This window comes from Podarcis bocagei (assembly GCF_964188305.1).
Source record: "Podarcis bocagei genome assembly, chromosome: 10".
NCBI classification, from domain to species: domain Eukaryota; kingdom Metazoa; phylum Chordata; class Lepidosauria; order Squamata; family Lacertidae; genus Podarcis; species Podarcis bocagei.
The window spans coordinates 61566464-61586956 of NC_138135.1; the positions used below are offsets into that span (position 1 = coordinate 61566464).

Genomic DNA, 20493 nt, shown 5'->3' on the forward strand with positions numbered 1-20493 from the left:
AATGACAAGAAGTGGCTCTCAAGTTTCAGACAGTGAGCATTCCAGTCCTACCTGGAGATGCCTTGATTGAACCTTCTATATGCAAAGCAGGTGCTCTACCATTTAGCTATGGCCTGACTTGGCTTGCCCAGAAGAAAGTCGGACTGACCGTATTCACCACCTCCCCGAGCCCCAAGCTTCATGAAACATGATACTATGCTTCAAGCACCTCTTGCTGACTGTGCAACCTCACCCATTTTTATCTTGTTCCACTACCAACTGAATTCAACAATAAGTGGCCTTTATTTTTTTGCTCTTAATGGCGAAGCGACACAAAAAAGCCTTTTCCGGCATGGATTTAAGGTGTAAAAGTTACACCAGTTTAACTGCTGTGTGCCTGGTTGTCCTTTAAGAGGCTGCAGAAAATAAAAAAAACTGGCAATCTTTTGTAAAACTTTGTCCTAGTTTTGCCTAATTTTGAGTCACATTATTCTGGCTTCCTTGCTGCTGTTAAGTCATGTCCTTTTAGTTATTTTTTAGGACACCTGGAAGTGATTGAATAACAAATCTATGAATGAAGTGCATCAGGAACATAAATAGTTCAAAAAATCCTTGCATTTTTAATCTTAAGGACCAAGGACAATGACACCACCACCCCATTCCTTGCCAGGTGAACATTAAATGCATCTCATGGAAACGATAGGTGTATTATTCACAAATTCAATTAAGTTCTCTCTCTCTCTCTCTCTCTCTCTCTCTCTCTCTCTCTCTCTCTCTCTCTGTATATACTTCAAGATGGCCCAAATATAAAAGGTGGAATTCAGCTAACAAGCCCCATCAGAAGTCTTGTGTAATGGATCTCGCCTCCCCGCATGCCCCCCAAATTGGATTAGAGGGGCTGGAAGAACTTTCAGAATAGCACACAAAAGAGTGGAGAGGGAATCTTTCTGTCTGCCACACTATTCCTCCACAGGTGGAATGCTTGTATTCCACTCAAGTTGTATCCAGTTACTGAATGAAAAAAACCCCTGACTTTTTCCACTTCTCTTCACTGTAGTAGTAAATAGATGGTGCCAGCTTAGTAGAGATTTTGCATAAGACATGAGACAGCCAGCAAAACAGACTATCAAATTTTCTGAAATTTGACTCAATTTATGTTTTGAATGAAAACCGGGAGTGAAGGGCGGAAATTATGCACCACACATTGCAAGCCTTCAAATTTATTGTCACTAATTCTGTAGCAAATTCTTACATCTCACCCCGTACAACAGCACCATCACTTACAGCAGGAATTATACACACAGACTGAGGACATACCCTTAGTGTAAAAAACAAAAAAAAACACTGTAAAAAGAAAACAATGGAATTACAGGCAATACACCCTGACGTGAGTGGAAATTCCATGGATTGAACAGAACATAATAACTTAGTCTACATCTATGTGTTAGAAAGGAAATACCCATTGTAGAAATATCAAATCTTCTGACTGTACATTGTACATTGAAAAATTATGGGATTCATTTTAATAACGCAGGTTATTTCCTTTAGATATACAAGATTGGGAAGCCACTGTGCAGATATCTCTTGACTTCCAATTCAGTGCAATAATGTGCAACTAGAGGTATCCAAAGAAGGGCGGGAACCAAGAAGCTAGGCATAGATTTGTAAATATAGTCTGCACTAGTGCTGTTTAAAAATAAAAATAAACAATTGCTACTCATATAGGAAGAGAGAATAGCCTTCTGCTATCAAGACAAGTTATCGCCAAGAGTGCTATGCAATTATGACTCATTCAGTTTTGCAGTTAATGCAAAGAAACAAATGACGGCTTTCCTCATTGTGGAAATAATTTGGTAGAGCCGTTAAAAAGCTGCTCAGCAAAGTATGAAACTCAAGTATTTTATACTATTTTTAAAATAACCAATTAATGTCCCATAAAAGGGGCTTCAAACTATTCTTAAATACTTCAAACCATATATTTCCATAAAACTTATTTTTTTTGGGGGGGGATAGGGAAAACAATGTGCCTGGTTCAGCCTACGTTAAACAATTTCAAGTCCCGAAGGAGATTTAAGAATATGCTTCAACTTTTTCCCATTGAAATCAATGGGATTATTTGTATTTGTCGACCACTAATTGCTACAGGGGAACCGATGGCACAACTGCAGAATCATATGCACATTTACTCACAAACAACTTCACTGTGTTCAGTGAAGGTTCTTAGGTTAACTGTGATTAGGATTCAGGCATTATTTCTTCCTCTCCTTCATTTATTTCCCATCTTTTTTCTAACACAGAACTGAAGGCAACGTAAGTATGGCTCCCACATGGCCACCCATCCAGGAACTGACTAGAATCAGACCTCCATAGCTTCACCAAGGTGATGGCTTCATGGGCCATTCCCTGGGACAACAGAAACGCCTACCATAAGCTGGACCATTCTCAATGTAGTTTTTTTGTTTTAGCAGCCAAAATAATATCTAGCAGAAAATTAAATTAAATGATACATAGGAGTGGCTTCTGCCTTCCCTTCAGACACAGAGCGCTAGCACCATATATGAAATGATTTATAACTCCACATTGGCAGTACGTCTTTGTTTTTAGTGACTAAAACTTTTTTCTCAAAGCAAATATGTTAATATGCAAACCAGTTTACATTTGGCCTTACAGGACTTCCATTTGCTTCTCGTTTCTCAACATAAACTATGTTGAAATCAAATCAAATCGCAAAACCCGGGATCCCACTGAAGTCGACAGAACAACCCCGACAGATTTTTGCAAGCTGGACCTGCGTGTTGATCAAAAGGGTGAGCTAACAGTGAGTCCCAACAGAGGCAAATGTGGACATCTCACGACGTATAGTACTGAAAGGGGAGAGTTCAAGCTCTGTTGTATATTCATTGTCATTATCATCACTTGTCACGGTGGAGGACTTCTGGATGCACTCGTCACAGCAGCAACAGCAACACTCCATAAAGGCTCGGCTGAATGGTTTACAAAGACAGAAAAGGAGAACCGGAGTCACACAGGATTTGAAGAACAACAGAAACTGGCTAATAAGGTGCAGGAGGTCCATAGTCTGCTGAGAAACCCCCGTGGACATGTAGGCGGTGACAATATTGCAGATGTTTTCAGGAATGATGCAGAAACCATATAAAATGGTCAGAGCCACGACTGTGCAGTTCATCTGGCTTTCCAGCTGAATTTGTCGCTTGTTTCCCCTCGTACAGGCCTTCTCCACCTTTCGGATTTTCCTTGCCGTAACCAAAGAGCAAGTAATGGTGAAGAGCGTAGGCAAGCAGAAGTAACAGCCAAAATACCACCAGAGCCTCGCGCCGTCGTACGTGAGGGCTAAAACGTAGATGGTGTCAGGCAAGTGGGGAGAGATCTTCACCACGCACCTTTCCACAGGAGGGCTCCCGCTGGCTTCCGAGTTCTCCTTAGTCAATTGGCGCAGAACCACCTCAGGGAGAGCCAGCAACAGAGCCCCGACCCATATAACAGCCAGCTTGGCGGTTGTGGACGTACAGTTTTCAATCATCTCGTAATACATCTGCACATTCGTGGCAGCACGGAAACGGTCTATGCAGAGGGCACATAACGTGAAGGTAGTTACTCCAAGGGATGCTACCTGGATAGGGAGAAATACAAAAGTGAGTTTAAATGTGAACGAGGACTTGAAATATGCACCTTAATAGAGAACAGAGACAGTCAATATGATGTGCTCCAGACTACAGCTCCCATCAGTCTCAACCCGCAGGGCCTTCTCGGTAGTGGTGCCCACCCTGTGGAACGCCCTCCCATCAGATGTCAAGGAAATAAACAACTATCTGACTATTAGAAGACATCAGAAGGCAGCCCTGTTTAGGGAAGTTTTTCATGTCTGATGTTTTATTGTGCTTTTAATTCTGTTGGGAGCCGCCCAGAGTGGCTGGGGAAACCCAGCCAGATGGGCAGGGTACACATAATAAGATCATCATCATCATCATCATCATAGCATGGCCAAGAGAGTATGGCATAATGGCAGTTGATGCTTTTGAATTATGGTGCTGGAGGAGACTCTTGAGAGTCCCATGGACTGCAAGAAGATCAAACCTCTCCATTCTGAAGGAAATCAGCCCTGAGTGCTCACTAGAAGGACAGATCGTGAAGCTGAGACTCCAATACTTTGGCCACCTCATGAGAAGAGAAGACTCCCTGGAAAAGACCCTGATGCTGGGAAAGATGGAGGGCACAAGGAGAAGGGCACGACAGAGGACGAGATGGTTGGATAGTGTTCTTGAAGCTACCAGCATGAGTTTGACCAAACTGCGGGAGGGAGTGGAAGACAGGAGTGCCTGGCGTGCTCTGGTCCATGGGGTCACAAAGTGTCGGACACGACTAAACGACTAAACAACAACAAAGCCCACTAACATCGGGAGGGCTCCACTTTGGCTACCCCTCACTTAAAGGCATACAATATTCAGTACTAGATTTCAAGATGGCTGCTAGCCTGACCCGCAAGCCAGTTATTTCTCTACTGTAGGAATATCTACCCTATCCTTCAACAGGCATAATTAACATAGAAACTATGACAGACTAACGCCAGCATCATCTAAGAGATCATGGCAGAGTGCATTGGCCGGGGCACCGCATGGTGGGGCAATGTGGAGCCTCTGGCCTCCCTGAAACAGCCAGCCATGGCTCATCGCGACAATCTCTCGGCATTCAAGTGGCAGCTACCGAGAGCCACAGTTCCGTCTGTGAGTATGCCACTTCCTGCCCTCCGCTCTGGAGATTTCTCGGGTTGGTGCTCTTTGAATTTGTCCCTGGCAGGTAAATAGAAACACGGTGCCCAAACCTCACTGCTAGCCTATGGTTACCAGATTATTCTTTAAAGCTGAGTAGCAACAGGGAGTCACTAGTGGGGATGGTGAGGCAAAAGACCCTGGGCCCAAGCATACATGCATATTTTATAAAGGTGTGAAGCCCTTCTTTCGCAGCCTGTGAAACATAAATGCACAGAGTTTTTAAAAAACTGGGCAACGGCTGGCCAGCCTCCACTCCCGAGCCTCCCCCTATCAGTCAAAACAAAAGGGGAAGGGAACAGGAGATCATGCAAGACACATAATATGCACAAAAGACACATCATATGGGGACTTCCGGTGAGGAAAAATGGCGGGCACCACAGCAGCGAGCAGCTCCTGAAGCCAGCCAGAGCCAACTGCGCTACTGGGCTGGCTCCGGGCTGCTGAGGCTGCCACTGCCACGTTTCCCAGGGACAGATTTGCAAATCTGGGGACTGTCCCCAGGAACTGGGGACGTCTGGTAACCCTATGCTAGCCTGAACTTTTAGGCTCAGGAGACGCAGACTGCCTTTGCAGGCTGCCAGATGGGCACTGCGACGTGTTGGGGATTCTCGATACATTGCATGACTGGAAATTCTAAAACCACTCTTGCAATTCAGCTTCAAGCGATATATTGATACACCACCCAGGCCTAGACCTTTTGCATGTGCTTATTGTTTACTCTATGCAAATTTCCCATAGGTCAGGGGTCTGCAACCCGCAGCTCTGGAGCCGCATGTGGCTCTTTTACAGCTTTGCCGCGGCTCCGGGGCGGATACTAGCGAGGGGAGGAGGCGCATTGTGCGCCCCGACACTCCCCACTGTGGCGGGCGCTGTACTGGCTGTGACGTCGCATGGGGGCGGTGCGTGCGTTAGTCCCGACGTCACCTTCCCGCCCGCTGTCAGATCGCGGCTCCAGAGATATATTTGTTTTAAATGTCACAATGGTTTTACGGCTCCCAGGTTTTTTTTCCTTCGGAAACGGGTCCAAGTGGCTCTTTTTGTCTTAAAGGTTGCAGACCCCTGCCATAGGTTGTAATACTGAAAGGTGGCTCTTCCGAAGGTTGTTTTTTAAAAATAAATCTCTGTCAAGATGCACTGGAGCTAAAGATTTTTCTTCTCCCCTATCCCAGAGGCTTGCCTTTATTATAAATTAGCCCAGCATCCACATAGTACATCATTTTTTTAAAAAGAACACCCTTAAAATACTGGGCAGCTGACTGTAATTTTTTGCTTATTTAATGTTTGCTGAGATAATTAAGATTCTATAGCAGGCACATTTCAAAAGGAAGGCAGATTCCCATCATAATTTTGAAATATTCTTGTTTATGTACATCTCATAAAAAGTTCCGCAAGGACAGAGTGTGTAATTATATGCAATTATAGAAATGTATCCCACACATTGGCCTTCAGCATTTAATGGGCATATCTGATTGCTAAAAGTCAATATCCCTGCGAAATATGAGGCACTTAGGATAAAACCTGGTAAACTCTAGCTCAGCTGAGCAATTCTGATATTTATTCTTGAGAATCATGGAGCCCTGCAATGAGAGACACGCTTAATTATGCCACAGCTGAAGAACGGTAAATATTTTTTTTTTGGTAGGCAAATCTATTAATTTGGTGAGTTAAACTGTCAGGGATACAGTCGGAGGAAAAAGCTTAGCAAACACAAACCAAATGTGTAGTTTAATTGAGAAGGAGAAAACATATGCCCTCATTCTGAGGTAGTAAAACTTAGGTCAAGAGAATGGGCCAGGGCTAAAATAGCTAACAAATACGTTGGTTGTGGTTTGTTTGTTTTTACAACATCACGGAGCTACTAAAACAGAAAAAATTAAGCCTTGTGACCTTGGCTTCAAAACCCGTACATTCTTAATAGCATATTCCCATACATTTAACTATTAGCTCAACTGACATCAAGGCCAAGTTTCAATCATCTCTTAGTTTCAGTCTCTGGGCTCTGAAACAGAAATTGCACAATTGCTTAAAACCTCATCGAGTAGTTCTTATGACAGAATGAGATTAATTTTTTTAACCCCCTTCAAAAGACACGTTGCAAGTGATATACCAGTGAGCTGATGTAAGTGCTGAAGTACGTACCAACTATTGCTGTGCCCCTTATTAAAGTTTTGTGTGACAGTACAGAAAGTCTTATCAACTGCAGCTTTTAAAAAACAAAACTGTATTAATAATTGTCATCATTTCATTATATTGCATTCCTTTTTACAGTGGTACCTTGGGTTACATACACTTCAGGTTACATATGCTTCAGGTTACAGACTCCGCTAACCCAGAAATAATACCTCGGATTAAGAACTTTGCTTCAGGATGAGAACAGAAATCGTGCTCCGGCAGTGTGGCGGCAGCAGGAGGCCCCATTAGCTAAAGTGGTGCTTCAGGTTAAGAACAGTTTCAGGTTAAGAACGGACCTCCGGAATGAATTAAGTACTTAACCCGAGGTACCACTGTATTGCTAAAGCAACAGAATCCGGCACCTTTGGATGCCTTATGTGTAGTGACTCCACCCACCCACCTCAAACAAAGCCTTGTAAATAAGTCCACAGAAATTACTAGCCTGCTGGCAGAAGAGGCAAGTTAGATGCTACTCTCTTCTGCAGTAGCCTGCTAAATTTCTAGGCTGGGAATAGAGAAGGCGCTCCCTCTCTTCTCTGCCAGCCCAACGTCCTGTATGGAATTCTTTCTTGCCTGTAACTCCTAAGATCACCCTTGAAGACAAAGCTGCCCTAATATAGTCAGGATTCTGAAATGTCTAGCACTGGATGAGAGCAAGGGAAATGTTTCCTTAGAACACCCCTGACTCCCTTTGTTAGAGGGACAGAGGAATGGGGCAGAAAAGGTCTAGGACAGGGGTAAGCAACCTAAGGCCCGGGGGCCGGATGCAGCCCAATCGCCTTCTCAATCCGGCCCGCAGACGGTCCGGGAATCAGCGTGTTTTTACATGAATAGAATGTGGGTTTTATTTAAAATGCATCTCTGGGTTATCTGTGGGGCCTGCCTGGTGTTTTTACATGAGTAGAATGTGTGCTTTTATTTAAAATGCATCTCAGGGTTATTTATGGGGCATAGGAATTCATTCATTCCCCCCCCCAAAAAATATAGTCCGGGTACCACATGGTCTGAGGGATGGTGGACCGGACCATGGTTGAAAAAGGTTGCTGACCCCTGGTCTAGGAATCCCCAAAGTTCCATATTTTTTTTACAAAAACAAGAAAGACCAGTTTGCATCCAGTTGTTAACTACAGAGCTGTTACCTTGGCGGAATATAGTACAAGATTAGCACTCATTCCCATATTATTTGCAAACATTCTTTTGTGGAAGCAACAAATGAACACTAAACTTGCCCTATCTTCCATCAGAGTCCCTACAGTTAGGGAAACACCACGAAAACGGAATAAACTGCCATGTGAATGCAGCCTGGGTTCTTCAAGAAAGTTCACATCAACCATAAAATATCAACAAAATAAAACTGTGAATGCACACACACACACACACACGAATGAGATAGATTGGTCCACTCTTAAATTAGCACTTGTTACAATGGTTTATTTGGGAACTGACTATAGGCCAAGTGAAAGTAGGAGACAGTTTATGAAAAGACAGAGTGGTTCGTAATTTAAACAAACAAAATAAATTGATTTAAACCTGGTTATTTTCAACCTTTTCAGACCTAGGACAAACATGTGTTTGGGGACCCATTTCTTAATTTTTTACCATATATTTACATGGTGACAAGCCAATGCCAACACCAGAACCCCCCTGCATGCTGAGTGAAGGTGTCTGGGAGGCAGAGAAATTCAGGGAGGAAGGACAGAAAGGAACGTCTTCCTCCTCTGAGGGAAAAGAGTCAGTGGAGGTGTTGAAGAAAACTGGCAAGTGAGATGAAATGGCCCTTGTTATTTTTATTATTATACTACTAGCAACAACAAGAATGATAAATACATTGGGAATTGGAAGGAAGGAGATAAGGGAAGAAGGGTGCTAGAGGAGGAATAAGTGAATGTGAAAAGAACGGGGAGGAGGAATGAAAGAATCTGGCAGTTTGAGGGTGGGAATAAGGTGCAAGCTGAGTGCGAAAGGAGAACAGGAGACGAAATTACAGGAGATTGGTAAGAAGCATGTGAGGAAGGGAAAATATAAAAGAAAAAGCTCTCTCTGCTTATAGTTTATGGATCAGCAGCTTCTGACTAAAATGGAGTGTCTGAGTCACATTAGCTCCAGGGTAAATGTCTGCATTTAAGGTTGAGGAAAGCTGCACTATGGAACACCTTGCCTGTAAGGAAAACGCTGTGGCAAATTTTAAAGTAAATTTCCAAAGGTGGATTAGATATCAGTAGAAAGTGAAGTCAGTAACTGCCAACTGATTATGCCAAAATCTACCTCCTTGCCAGTATTCTGTGACTGTGACCATTTTGTGAGCTGTGGGTCTTTTCAGCCATCTCAACTTGGCCCTAGGGATAGAAGGGTTGGGGACCCCCAGTCTGCACTATGAATTGCCCCTTCCCAGTTCATTCGATATCGCATTTGTGTTAGACGTGGCCTCAAGAGCCAGTGTGGTGTAGTGGTTAAGAGCGGTGGACTCGTAATCTGGGGGCCCGGGTTCACATCTCCGCTCCTCCACATGCAGCTGCTGGGTGACCTTGGGCCAGTCACACTTCTCTGAAGCCTCTCAGCCCCACTCACCTCACAGAGTGTTTGTTGTGGGGGAGGAAGGGAAAGGAGAATGTTAACCACTTTGAGACTCCTTCGGGTAGTGATAAAGCGGGATATCAAATCCAAACTCTTCTTCTTCAAGAGCGTTGGAGCTGCTTTCCCATTAACAGAGACGTGCTGCAACTTGCAGCTGTGTCTGTATGATACAACTATGTGGGGCAGGCCATCTTTTCCACAGAATTGGCACGCAGCTTACACACAGCTGGAGTGACATCTACAGGGCACCTAAGACCAGGGATTCTGTTGGTGGACTGGCTGCACGTAGATGCTTTGACCAACTTGCCAAGTTGGCGTCAGAAGTGGTACTGAGGTCTTGCAAGCTGTTGGCATACAAGCTCCTTCAAACTAGCATCATGATGCTATTGGTACTGTTGCCTTGCTGTTTCTGTGCTACAGGAAAGGCAGTGGTACAGGATCTGCTCTGCGTGTCAGAATGTGCCAGGTTCAATTCCCAGAATCGCCAGGTGAGCATGGGAAAAGACCACCATCTGAAACCCTAGAGAGATAACACTGAGCTAGAAAGTTGGACTCCTATGTACAGCTTCCGATGTTCCTTCTCAAATTCCTTCTCAATCCTGCCATCCTCTACTGTGTAAACTCAGAAGGGAGCTTAATGCCAAGGCTAGCACAGGCAGAACTAATTCTGTAGCACAGAGATAACAAATGTAGCTTTTTTACTCCCCAAAAATTGCTGACCTCTGTTTTCTGCCAAGTCTAAGACAAATCCCTTTCTGTTTTGAAATCTCAACATTCAGAGTTTAAGCCCGATACAAGTATCTGTGGATCACAAAGAGCCAGCTCCGCTGTTACTTTTTCCGCACTCGCATCTTTTAAGGAACTGGGAAATGAACAGTGAGAGACACAAGCCTTTCTAATATCAGAATGATCAAAAACAAATCTTACCAGCTGGTCAAAAGCTTGGCTGGCAGAACACTTGGAATGCTTGCCAGGAAGCAAGGATTTAAATGGAACTTCAGGCTTTTTAAGAAAAGAAAATGTGCAACATAGTATTAGCCAACTACATTAGCCGTGTACCTATCGATCTTATGACACACACAACTTGCTGACCTGTGCCGGAAGCCCAATCTAATTTTCTTTGACATCTGGTCGGAGGGCATTCCACAGGGCGGGTTCCACTACCGAGAAGGCCCTCTGCCTGGTTCCTTGTAACTTGGCTTCTCACAGCGAGGGAACCGCCAGAAGGCCCTCGGAGCTGGACCTCAGTGTCCAGGCAGAATGATGGGGGTGGAAACGCTCCTTCAGGTATACTGGACCGAGGCCATTTAGGTCTTTAAAGGTCAGCACCAACACTTTGAATTGTGCTTGGAAATGTACTGCGAGCCAGTGTAGGTCTTTCAAGACTGGTGTTATATGGTCTCGGCAGCCGCTCCCAGTCACCAGTCTAGCTGCCGCATTCTGGATTAGCTGTAGTTTCCAGGTCACCTTCAAAGGTAGCCCCACGTAGAGCGCATTGCAGTAATCCAAGCGGGAGATAACCAGAGCATGCACCACTCTGGCGAGACAGTCTGCGGGCAGGTAGGGTCTCAGCCTGCGTACCAGATGGAGCTGATAAACAGCTGCACTGGACACAGATTTGACCTGTGCCTCCATGGACAGCTGTGAGTCCAGAATGACTCCCAGGTTGCGCACCTGGTCCTTCAGGGGCACAGTTACCCCATTCAGGACCAGGGAGTCTTCCACACCCGCCCACCTCCTGTTGTTGTTGTTGTTGTTGTTGTTGTTGTTGTTGTTGTTGTTGTTGTTGTTGTTGTTGTTGTTGTTGTTACTGCTTTAGATCCAAGAACAAGCATGCCTTTATAACTATCGTTATTTACCAGTAAAACAAATGGCCATTTTGTGACAGCCCAGGTGTGTGGAGGGAAGGCCTGTTTGTTGCAGAATTCTCTCCTCAAAACCCACTTGGACAAATCCATTTGGCCCTATCCAAGCAGTTCCAGCCCTTATCTTATAATGGGGCAATGGGATGTACAAGCTGATCTTGCCCCCCTCTGGAGTGTCGTAGGCTCCACCTCTCTGGAAGAGCTGGTTAGTGAACCGAAGGTGCCTTACCTTTGCTTAAATTTCTGTGCAGCTAGGGAGACAGGCATGGAAGGGGACTCACCACTGGGCTAGAGGAAGGTGGCAGGCCTGTGTCATTTGACCAGCAGGGCTCTGAATAAGATACTGGTCTGTCTCCACATGAAAAGAAGCAGCCTGACCCTTAGCCTTCTCAGAGTCCTCCGCCATCCACTGCAAGTCCCCCAGGTCATAGTTCTCAATATCTCTGCATATCACAGAGGGAATGACCACACCCTCCAGACACAAAAAACATGTGAATAATCCCTCAAAATGCATCGTACACCATGTGCATTTGTTCATGTGGCATAGGGACATTGAGGAGCCCTGAAAAGATAATAAGGAATGTACAGTGGTAAAGGTAAAGGGACCCCTGACCATTAGGTCCAGTCGTGACCGACTCTGGGGTTGCGGCGCTCATCTCGCTTTATTGGCTGAGGGAGCCGGCGTACAGCTTCCGGGTCATGTGGCCAGCATGACTAAGCTGCTTCTGGCAAACCAGAGCAGCACACGGAAACGCTGTTTACCTTCCCACTGGAGCGGTACCTATTTATCTACATGCACTTTGACTTGCTTTTGAACTGCTAGTTTGGCAGGAGCAGGGACCGAGCAACGGGAGCTCACCCCGTCACGGGGATTCGAACCGCCGACCTTCCGATCAGTAAGTCCTAGGCTTTGTGGTTTAACCCACAGCGCCACCCGCGCGTCCCTATGTACAGTGGTACCTCGGGTTAAAAACTTAATTTGTTCTGGAGGTCTGTTCTTAACCTGAAACGGTTCTTAACCTGAGATACGACTTTAGCTAATGGGGCCTGCCGCTGCACAATTTCTGTTCTCATCCTGAAGCAAAGTTCTTAATCCGAGGTACTATTTCTGGGTTAGCGGAGTCTGTAACCTGAAGCGTCTGTAACCTGAAGCATCTGTAACCCAAGGTACCACTGTATTACAAAATCAAAGGGAAGGTGGGGAAAGAGTTTAATATAGATAGGACATTTTTGATTACTTCTTCTACTATCAATTAAAATTTCCATGTGGCCAAGCCGAGAGTGTACTTTACACAGAGGTAAAACACTTAACTCGCAAAGGCAGTCTATACTTTAAATTTAAAAATGCAGATTCAGAAAACAATACAGGCAGCGACCTTTTTAGGCGCTTCCGATATGTGCGTCCCACCAAACCTGGAAGTGACCCCAAAATGTCATAAAAGGGGCGGAAGACAGAGGGGGCAGGGTGAGGGCAGAATGGGGTGTCCGCAGGCTTTTTCAGTGGCGTTTCAAATATACACGCTTTCCCATAAAAATGTGGTCCCTTGCAATGTAAACCCCGTGTAAATTGGGAGTTGCCTGCAATTGCAAAGAACATTTTAACAATATATAGTGCAGAAAGATATATAAAATTTTGTACTTTTTTTGCATGTTTTCATTACTAATTTTCTGCATAATTAGCGCCTACTCAGCTGTACTGATGGGTAATTAAAACACAAATAGCTGCACTGGGGAAAACGCAGTATTGTTAATTTGGATTAGTGAAGACCCCCCTAAGTAAAATACTGCACACCTGCTTATGGTGCAATTGGTTGGTTAACTTGCAGGCTCATAATCTGATCAACCTACTAGCAGATGTGTCTCTTAACAAGTACTGTTATGTATTCAGCATCAATAAAACTCTCACCAAAGGAGTCATTTATAGATCACTTAAGTTTGTGTGAGTGTGAGCCAAGGGGCCTTTATCAGTGGAAGTGGCCTGTAAATAACTACCTTACCAAACACTATCAGAATAGCATAATAGCTTTAGAGTGAAAACATGTCACAACCATTTGTACCTGTTTGCAATCTATAATATGAATTCTTCCATGGATCTACTCGACAGCAATTGATTGCAGCTTAAATGTTGCATGTTGTTGTTATTTTTTTGGTTCTATTTAAGGCTGCAAGTTTCATTCCACAGGAAAACTCCCAATGAAATCAAGGGCACACCTCCATAGAAAATGCATCAAGGCTGCAGCTATGAAAAGCAATTTCTTGCAGTCTCTTACTAATTTACAATATATGCAAACTGTCTGAAGAACACAAACAATACATTTTCCAAACAGCATGGTCATTTTACTTGGTATACACAATTTAAACTGTACAGTGGTGCCTCGCAAGACGAAAAGAATCCATTCCGCGAGTCTCTTCGTCTTGCGGTTTTTTCGTCTTGTGAAGCAAGCCCATTAGCGGCTTAGCGGATTAGCGCTATTAGCGGCTTAGCGGGCTTAGCGGATCAGCTGATAAGCGGCTTAGCGGATCAGCTGATAAGTGGCTTAGCGGCTTAGCGGATCAGGTGATAAGCGGCTTAGCGGCTTAGCGGATCAGCTGTTAAGAGGCTTAGTGGCTTAGGATCAGCTGATAAGCGGCTTAGCGGCTTGGGAAAAAGGGGGGAGGGGGGAAACCGCAGGAACTCGCAAGACATTTTCGTCTTGCAAAGCAAGCCCATAGGAAATTTGTTTTGCGAAGCACCTCCAAAACGGAAAACCCTTTCGTCTAGTGGGTTTTCCGTCTTGCAAGGCATTCGTCTTGCGGGGCACCACTGTATACAATTTTCAGTTGTTTTGTTTTTAAGCAGACTTCCCATTACACCACTAACAAAAGAGATTTCAATTGCAAAATGCAAATGCAGCATATGAATAATACTGTTTCCATAGTAAATTAAAGTTTGGGAATAAATTCAGGAGAAAACACTAGAAATTAAATAGCTGCTTTCCATTGTGTGTGGTTTTTTTATTAGCTAAAGGCAAATTAACATAAAATTGGATTTTAAGTCTTTAAAGAGAACTCCTCTCACAGCAAAATGCTTTTGTTTATGGTCCAGAGACTTGACGAAACTAATGCAACAGAACAGACCACACCCAAATATTCCTAACAACTTGTCCCAAGTGGAGCCTAGAGATTCATACTGGAAACATGCCAGAAGCCCAAGGCCTTAATAAATCTTCATGATTTTGTGGCATGAAACGAACATGAAATCCATAATTTATTTGGCATGAATACTGCAGAGGTTGGGGCAAGCTTGGTTAAACTCTTCATAAATCTTTGTTTAGACCTTCAAAAACATTGCATGGCTGTATTTTAGTAGTCTACTCCTTAATAAGAACTGACTTGGGCAGACTGATATAAAGATTTGAGTGTGGTTCTCACCACAAAGCTTCACCCCTTCAGCCAGCACCCATGACATACTGGTAATGAATGGATCTTTTGAGCATATAGGTAAGATGAGAGTTCAGGTGATCGTGCCTACCAGCCTTCTTTTTCCTTCAAGGCTACCGGTGATGCCTGGGTGGGAAGCATTCAGGTGACTGAGCCTACCTACATGATAAAAATATCCATATATTACTGATGACATGGGAACTAGCCGGAAGGGAGAAATGGCAATCATACCACAAAGACGAAATACGGGTTGGACTTCAGAGAACAACTCTTTTAACACAGCAGGATGAGAAGTGCTTGGCTCAACAGTTAAATTGCCAGTGATAACCCAATTGCTTCACCAGCACAGGAGCATGCAGCAACAGGAGCATGGGTTGAGCAATAGTGTGCTAGGTTACTGCCTTTGTACACTCTGGAGGCTATAGAACATAGGTCATTCATGGGAGTTTTCTCTGAATGAACACTGATCTCTCCCACAAAGCAGGATGGGAACCTCGCTTACTTAAGAGAGTCAAAGCTGGCAATTTGTCCAGCCTCTATTCACTTATAACATCAGACAGTCTCTTAAATCGGGTGGCTCAGAAACACTGCTCCAAGTATACCAGATTCATGGGGAAACTCCAATACAGGCTTCCTCAACCTCGCCCCTCCAGCTGTTTTGGGACTACAACTCCCATGATCCCTAGCTATCAGGGATGATGGGAATTGTAGTCTCAAAACATCTGGAGGGCCGAGGTTGAGGAAGCCTGTTCTAATACCTAAATGGGGCACAGTAAGCCCAGTTCTGCTTTAGCATGGGGTTTCCCCTCCCCCAAACCAGCTTTAGAAAAACAGAGGACAAAGAGGGTTATGTTGTAATTAAGAATGATACAGAGGAAGTGAATGGGAAAAGATAGTTTACTCTCTTCTGTAATGTCAATCATCCAATAAATATTTATTGGCAGTAGGGTCAGGACAGGTAAATAAGGTACTTGTCATCCAACATACACAGTTGGCTTCATATCCATTGGTTTCCTGGAAATAATTGGTTGGACATGGTTGGAAACAGGATGATATGATATGAGCCCTCAGCATGATCCATTCGGACTTTTCTTAGAGATTGAAAACTTGCAACTCTCCAGACACTGCTCAGCTACAGCTCCCATCATCCTTCACCATTGGTCTTGTTGGCTGGGTTGATGGGTTCTGGAATTCAATAACATCTGAAGGGCTACAGGTTCCCCCATCCATATCTTACAATCTTAATAACCTAAACGCACCTTTAAAATATAAAAAGCAAAACACTAACCTTGTAAGGAACAGGGGAGAGTTCGCCCACATCGTTGCAGGTTTACAATTTCATGCCACTTATTTAAACAATCTCTATACTGCTTTTCAGGATCACAGATCCTCCCAGAATTGGCTTATGATGAAGAAACCACAACAAAACCAAACGTAGCAACTACACAGTTAAAATCCAGATATGGATTTCATTGACGATTGCCTGACAATGACTAGATCTACAGTAAAGGAACACTGGCAGTTGTTATTGGGACATCTAACTTTATAAACAGCTCTGGTTCCACGGTGAAAAGGGATACGTTTATTCAATACAGCTGTGTTGTATGAGGAGTGATGCAGTTTAGGGCTATACCCTAAAGGAGAGCATTTATACGTCACAAATCAAAGCTGTGACAGTTACAAGTTGTTGGGCAATGCATTTTCATGCCAGTGCGCCTCCCAGTACAACAGGATTGGGAAGAAAGAGAAAAAGTTCACACCCACTCTTCCATCCCCATGCCAGTCAGATTTAAATACAATTCAGTGAATAGTTTCATGCTTAACAAACAGGACCTCCTTCTTAAAATATGAGAAGTGTGTGTTTTTTATCTTTACTTACCCCACTGCTGTTAGTTAAATGGATATTGTCTTTCTCTCACACACAGAGTAGTATAGCCTGCCAGAATTACTCTACAGCACTATCAGCCAGCTTTAGAGTGTGTGTGGTGTGTGTGTGCGCGCGCACCCCAGTAAATAAATAAAACAGACAACCTGAATGGTGGCAGGATTCTGGCCAGCTGGCTGAAGGCCTGGCAGAGTATCTGTGCTCTTGCCAAGAAGCAAGGATTTAAGTGGAACCTGAGGTATTTAAAGAAAAGAAGACAGAAGCGTGGGATTTGGAACTAACCAGTTACATTAATAATGCATCCATCAGTTTGATGGTTTTCTGACTATCAAGCCACATCCTTCAATCCATTACTTTCCAACTCGAGAATGAAAATATTTTTCATCTTCTGCAGTAAATCTGGCAAGAGCAAGAGTTATAGGCAACTTCTCTCCCCACACTATGCTTGGCTTCTTGAACATCAAGTACTTTCATATATAGTTGATGCACACATGTGAATACATGCATGTATTTGAATAAGATGTACCCTGATTCTATGTTCCTTTTTATTGTGAGTGCAGGATTGGAATCCTTTAACCGTGTGGTTTGTTTTGGTAGCCCGGTCCATCAATTAAAGTGGAATATTTGGATTTAAGCCTATTAAATACCAATCTAAATGTATTTATGTGGGGAGTCAGTTCAACTTAAAGCCGTATAACATATATTTCCAAGTAAGGTTTATTCAAACCACTTTGAATCTGCTTTTGAAATCAAATTGCAGGGGGTGCACAGTCCAAAAATTGTTATCCCATATTCCAAACACAGCTTGGCTTACTAAATGCCCTGAGCGAGTGCAGGTAGTAACCCTTACATGCAGCAGAGAAGGAAGCCCCCATGCATGAAGATCAGAGCCAACTTCAATCGACTTACATTCACATCATGAGCTTACAATCAAGGTGCTGATCTCACTGAAGTCAACAGGACTACAGCAGCTCAAAACATAAATACTCTCGCTGAACTAGTCTAAGGTGGGCGGAAGAATTATGAAGCCGCTAAGCACCACCTGAGTCAAATAAATAAGCAAGCGGAAATATTTCACGTCTCCAAATGAACATGACAACATCCAACCATTAGGTTATGAAGAACAACTGATGGGAGTGAACAGAACGTTCTTGGAAGAAGTCTCACCCCAGGAGAGGGATAATTCTTAACTAACTGTCAGCAAAAATGGGAGATCAAAGAGCAACAGGACAAGTGATTCCAGTCCGCGAAAGCCATTATGAGATTACAGGTTATTGCATTCATTGTGCTTACCTCGATGTACGGTACAATTTTGCAGGAGAAATCGTCCAGCAGCCACTTTTTGGTGAGCTCTTGAAAGATTACCAAAGGCAAGCAGAAAAAAATGATGAGAAAATCCCAGAAGGCTAGGTTGGCCAGCAAGGAGTTGGAGATGCTTCTCATGTAGTAGTTGTGGCACACGATGCACATCACTGCCATGTTGCCCATTATCCCAATGCCAAAGATCACTATCGACAGGCACATGACTGCGTAGGCACCATATGATTCCTCAGTCAGCGGGTAGAAAGGGTTCTTGACCCGGGCTGGTCGCAATGTACCATTCCTGAAAGAGCCAGCTGTGGATCCATTCAAAGGCAGCGCCTGGGGGAAATCATTTTCTGGCCCAGGAGAAGGAGTCATCTGGCTGTCCACTGAGTCACTGAAGTTCCTTACAAGACTATCTGTGAGAGCCTTGACTTCTCCTGATCTCCCTCCGTCCTGGGGCTGCCCAGCTCCCCTTTTGCTTCTTACATGCCTTTTGGAACGAATGCTTCCTGGGTCTCTACTGCTTTCCTTCTTCTGTACCTGTGCCCCAGGGAGATCAGAGTATCTCCCAACCTCCAAGACTACAGAAAGGTCTTTATTCAGCTGGCTCTTGCCACCTCCTTCCAAAGGGCCATCGGAACGATGTGTGGCTTTCCGCGGGTGAGTTCTTTGTTGGCCAGTTTGTGCTGCAGTCCAGCCCCTGGCATGATCATAATTCTCCAAGAGACCCCAGTCCCCCAAATCTCTAGCTGTAGCCTTGGATCTGGCTAAATGCCCTTTCTGCAGAGAAGCCCGAGGAACACTCCCTAAAGGGAAGCCCCCCATAGTCCTGGGTGCCACCACTCGCCAGGGCAGTGGAGTGGCCGCCTGGCACCACAATCCACACTCCCTGCCCTTTCTGCCAACATCAAGGCCATCTTCTTTCACTGGCACCTGGGGCGAAGCTCCATGGGCAAAGGCAGACAGGGCGCCCAGAAGCCAAGCCAAGCCAAGGGGTGTCGTCTTGACAAGCTGCATGGTTTAGAGTAGGAGCTGGGTGCCCTCCAGTGCTCCTCTAGTAACACCCACTGCCCAAGCTGGTGGAGCTGCCAGTCACACCCATTTCACTCATAACCTGGACCCAGGACTCCTTTCCAGTCCCAGCAACGCTCAGATGGGCACCACCGCCATGGTAAGAGAACAAGGGTCTAGAAAAACAGCACTGAGCTGACCTGAAAAAAATGCTCCGGAGAATGATGGATAATAAGCCATACGGTTCCTTCGTTTGCACAGGCTTCAAGTTCGACTCATGTCCTCAGCAAACGTATCCACGATTTGGAGACAGAGAAGAGCCCAACCTCACCCAGAAAAATAAAAGAAAGAAATCTCCTTGCCCAAGAGAGAGAGGTGTGTGTGTGTGTGTGTGTGTGTGTGTGTGTGTGTGTTTCCCACCCCCTCCTGCAGCCTCTCGGGACAGGTCTTCAAAAGTTGCATCAACCTCGATCGCGAATGGAGACTGCAAGCGCAGACGGTCCTGCTGGACCCGCGCACGGAAAGCCACCCGGCGCTCCGCCTTTCCCAGCGACGGTTGCCTGGGGGCGTTTTGCTCGCGCCCTCCCGAGATCGCCCTCAGCCGCTGGCCCGCCGTCGGGGCGCGATCCCCGGGGGGAAGCAGCGAGCCAAGCGCTCCATCGTCGCCGCTCCCAGCGGATGGCACACACGAGCGGGTCGCCGGCGCGCGCGCGATCAAGGCGCTCCGTGCGCCTCGGAAGGAGGAGAAGCCCAAAGGCTGCGCCGGCGAAGGAGCTGAGGCGGAGCTGCGGCGGCCACCGAACGAAGCATTTCAGAATCAGAAGAAGAACAACGAAACGAGAGCGGCTTCCCGCCCCACCGGCGCCCGCAAAGTTGCCTCGGGTAGCGGCGCCAAGTTGGCTGGCAGCGGCGCCCACAGCAACGTGTTGCTGCTGCCTCCAGTCTAAGCGGCTGGGCGGATGGAGAGGAAGAGACCCGCCGCCGCTGCTGCTGTCCGTGCGCGGCTCTGGGAAGCCTGTGAGGGAGACGCTGCTCGGCTCGGCTTTCTTAGCTTGGGCTCTTCCCTCTCTCTCTCTCTCCCCCCGCCTCCGGGCTACCAGGCGCGAGCGCACGGCTTCCCCTGGCGGCTTACGCTCTCCTCCGCCGAGCGCTCACGCGAGCTTCCCTGCCTTGTGCGCTTTGTGGCGGCTTCTGTAGCGAGAAGAGAGGGGGGGGCGGGAAGAGAGGCGGGCGGCAGTGCGCACGCGCCGCTCCCCCCCCCCCCCGGGTCCGGGGCGAGCGGTGCGTATCCCTCTTGCCCCAGATCCTAAGAGGAGCGAGCCAGAGGCGCTCTGCGGGCGTTTCTCTTCATGGCGCCTATTTCTCTCCCTGTCTCTCTCTTGGGCGGATGCTCTCCTGGGAACAGGGATGAAGATGACATGTAGACATAGGTCATTCGACCCCCTCCCCCATAAACTATTTGAGGAGGCCGCCCATGGGCTTAGCCAGGGGG

General features: G+C 45.7%; 1 protein-coding gene and 1 long non-coding RNA gene across 2 annotated transcripts in view; both read right to left on the bottom strand.

The window, feature by feature from the left end:
• Window positions 1–20493, bottom strand: part of LOC308596621 — a 92203-nt gene that overhangs the window by 41185 nt on the left and 30525 nt on the right. The window lies entirely within an intron of this gene.
• On the bottom strand, window positions 1184–20173 carry GPR37 (G protein-coupled receptor 37). Its single transcript, XM_081211641.1, has 2 exons — window positions 17979–20173; window positions 1184–3610 (listed from the first exon to the last, which is right to left on the bottom strand). The coding sequence occupies exons 1-2, from the start codon at window positions 19005–19007 to the stop codon at window positions 2792–2794; spliced, it is 1848 nt and encodes a 615-aa protein (XP_081067767.1). The 5' UTR covers window positions 19008–20173; the 3' UTR covers window positions 1184–2791.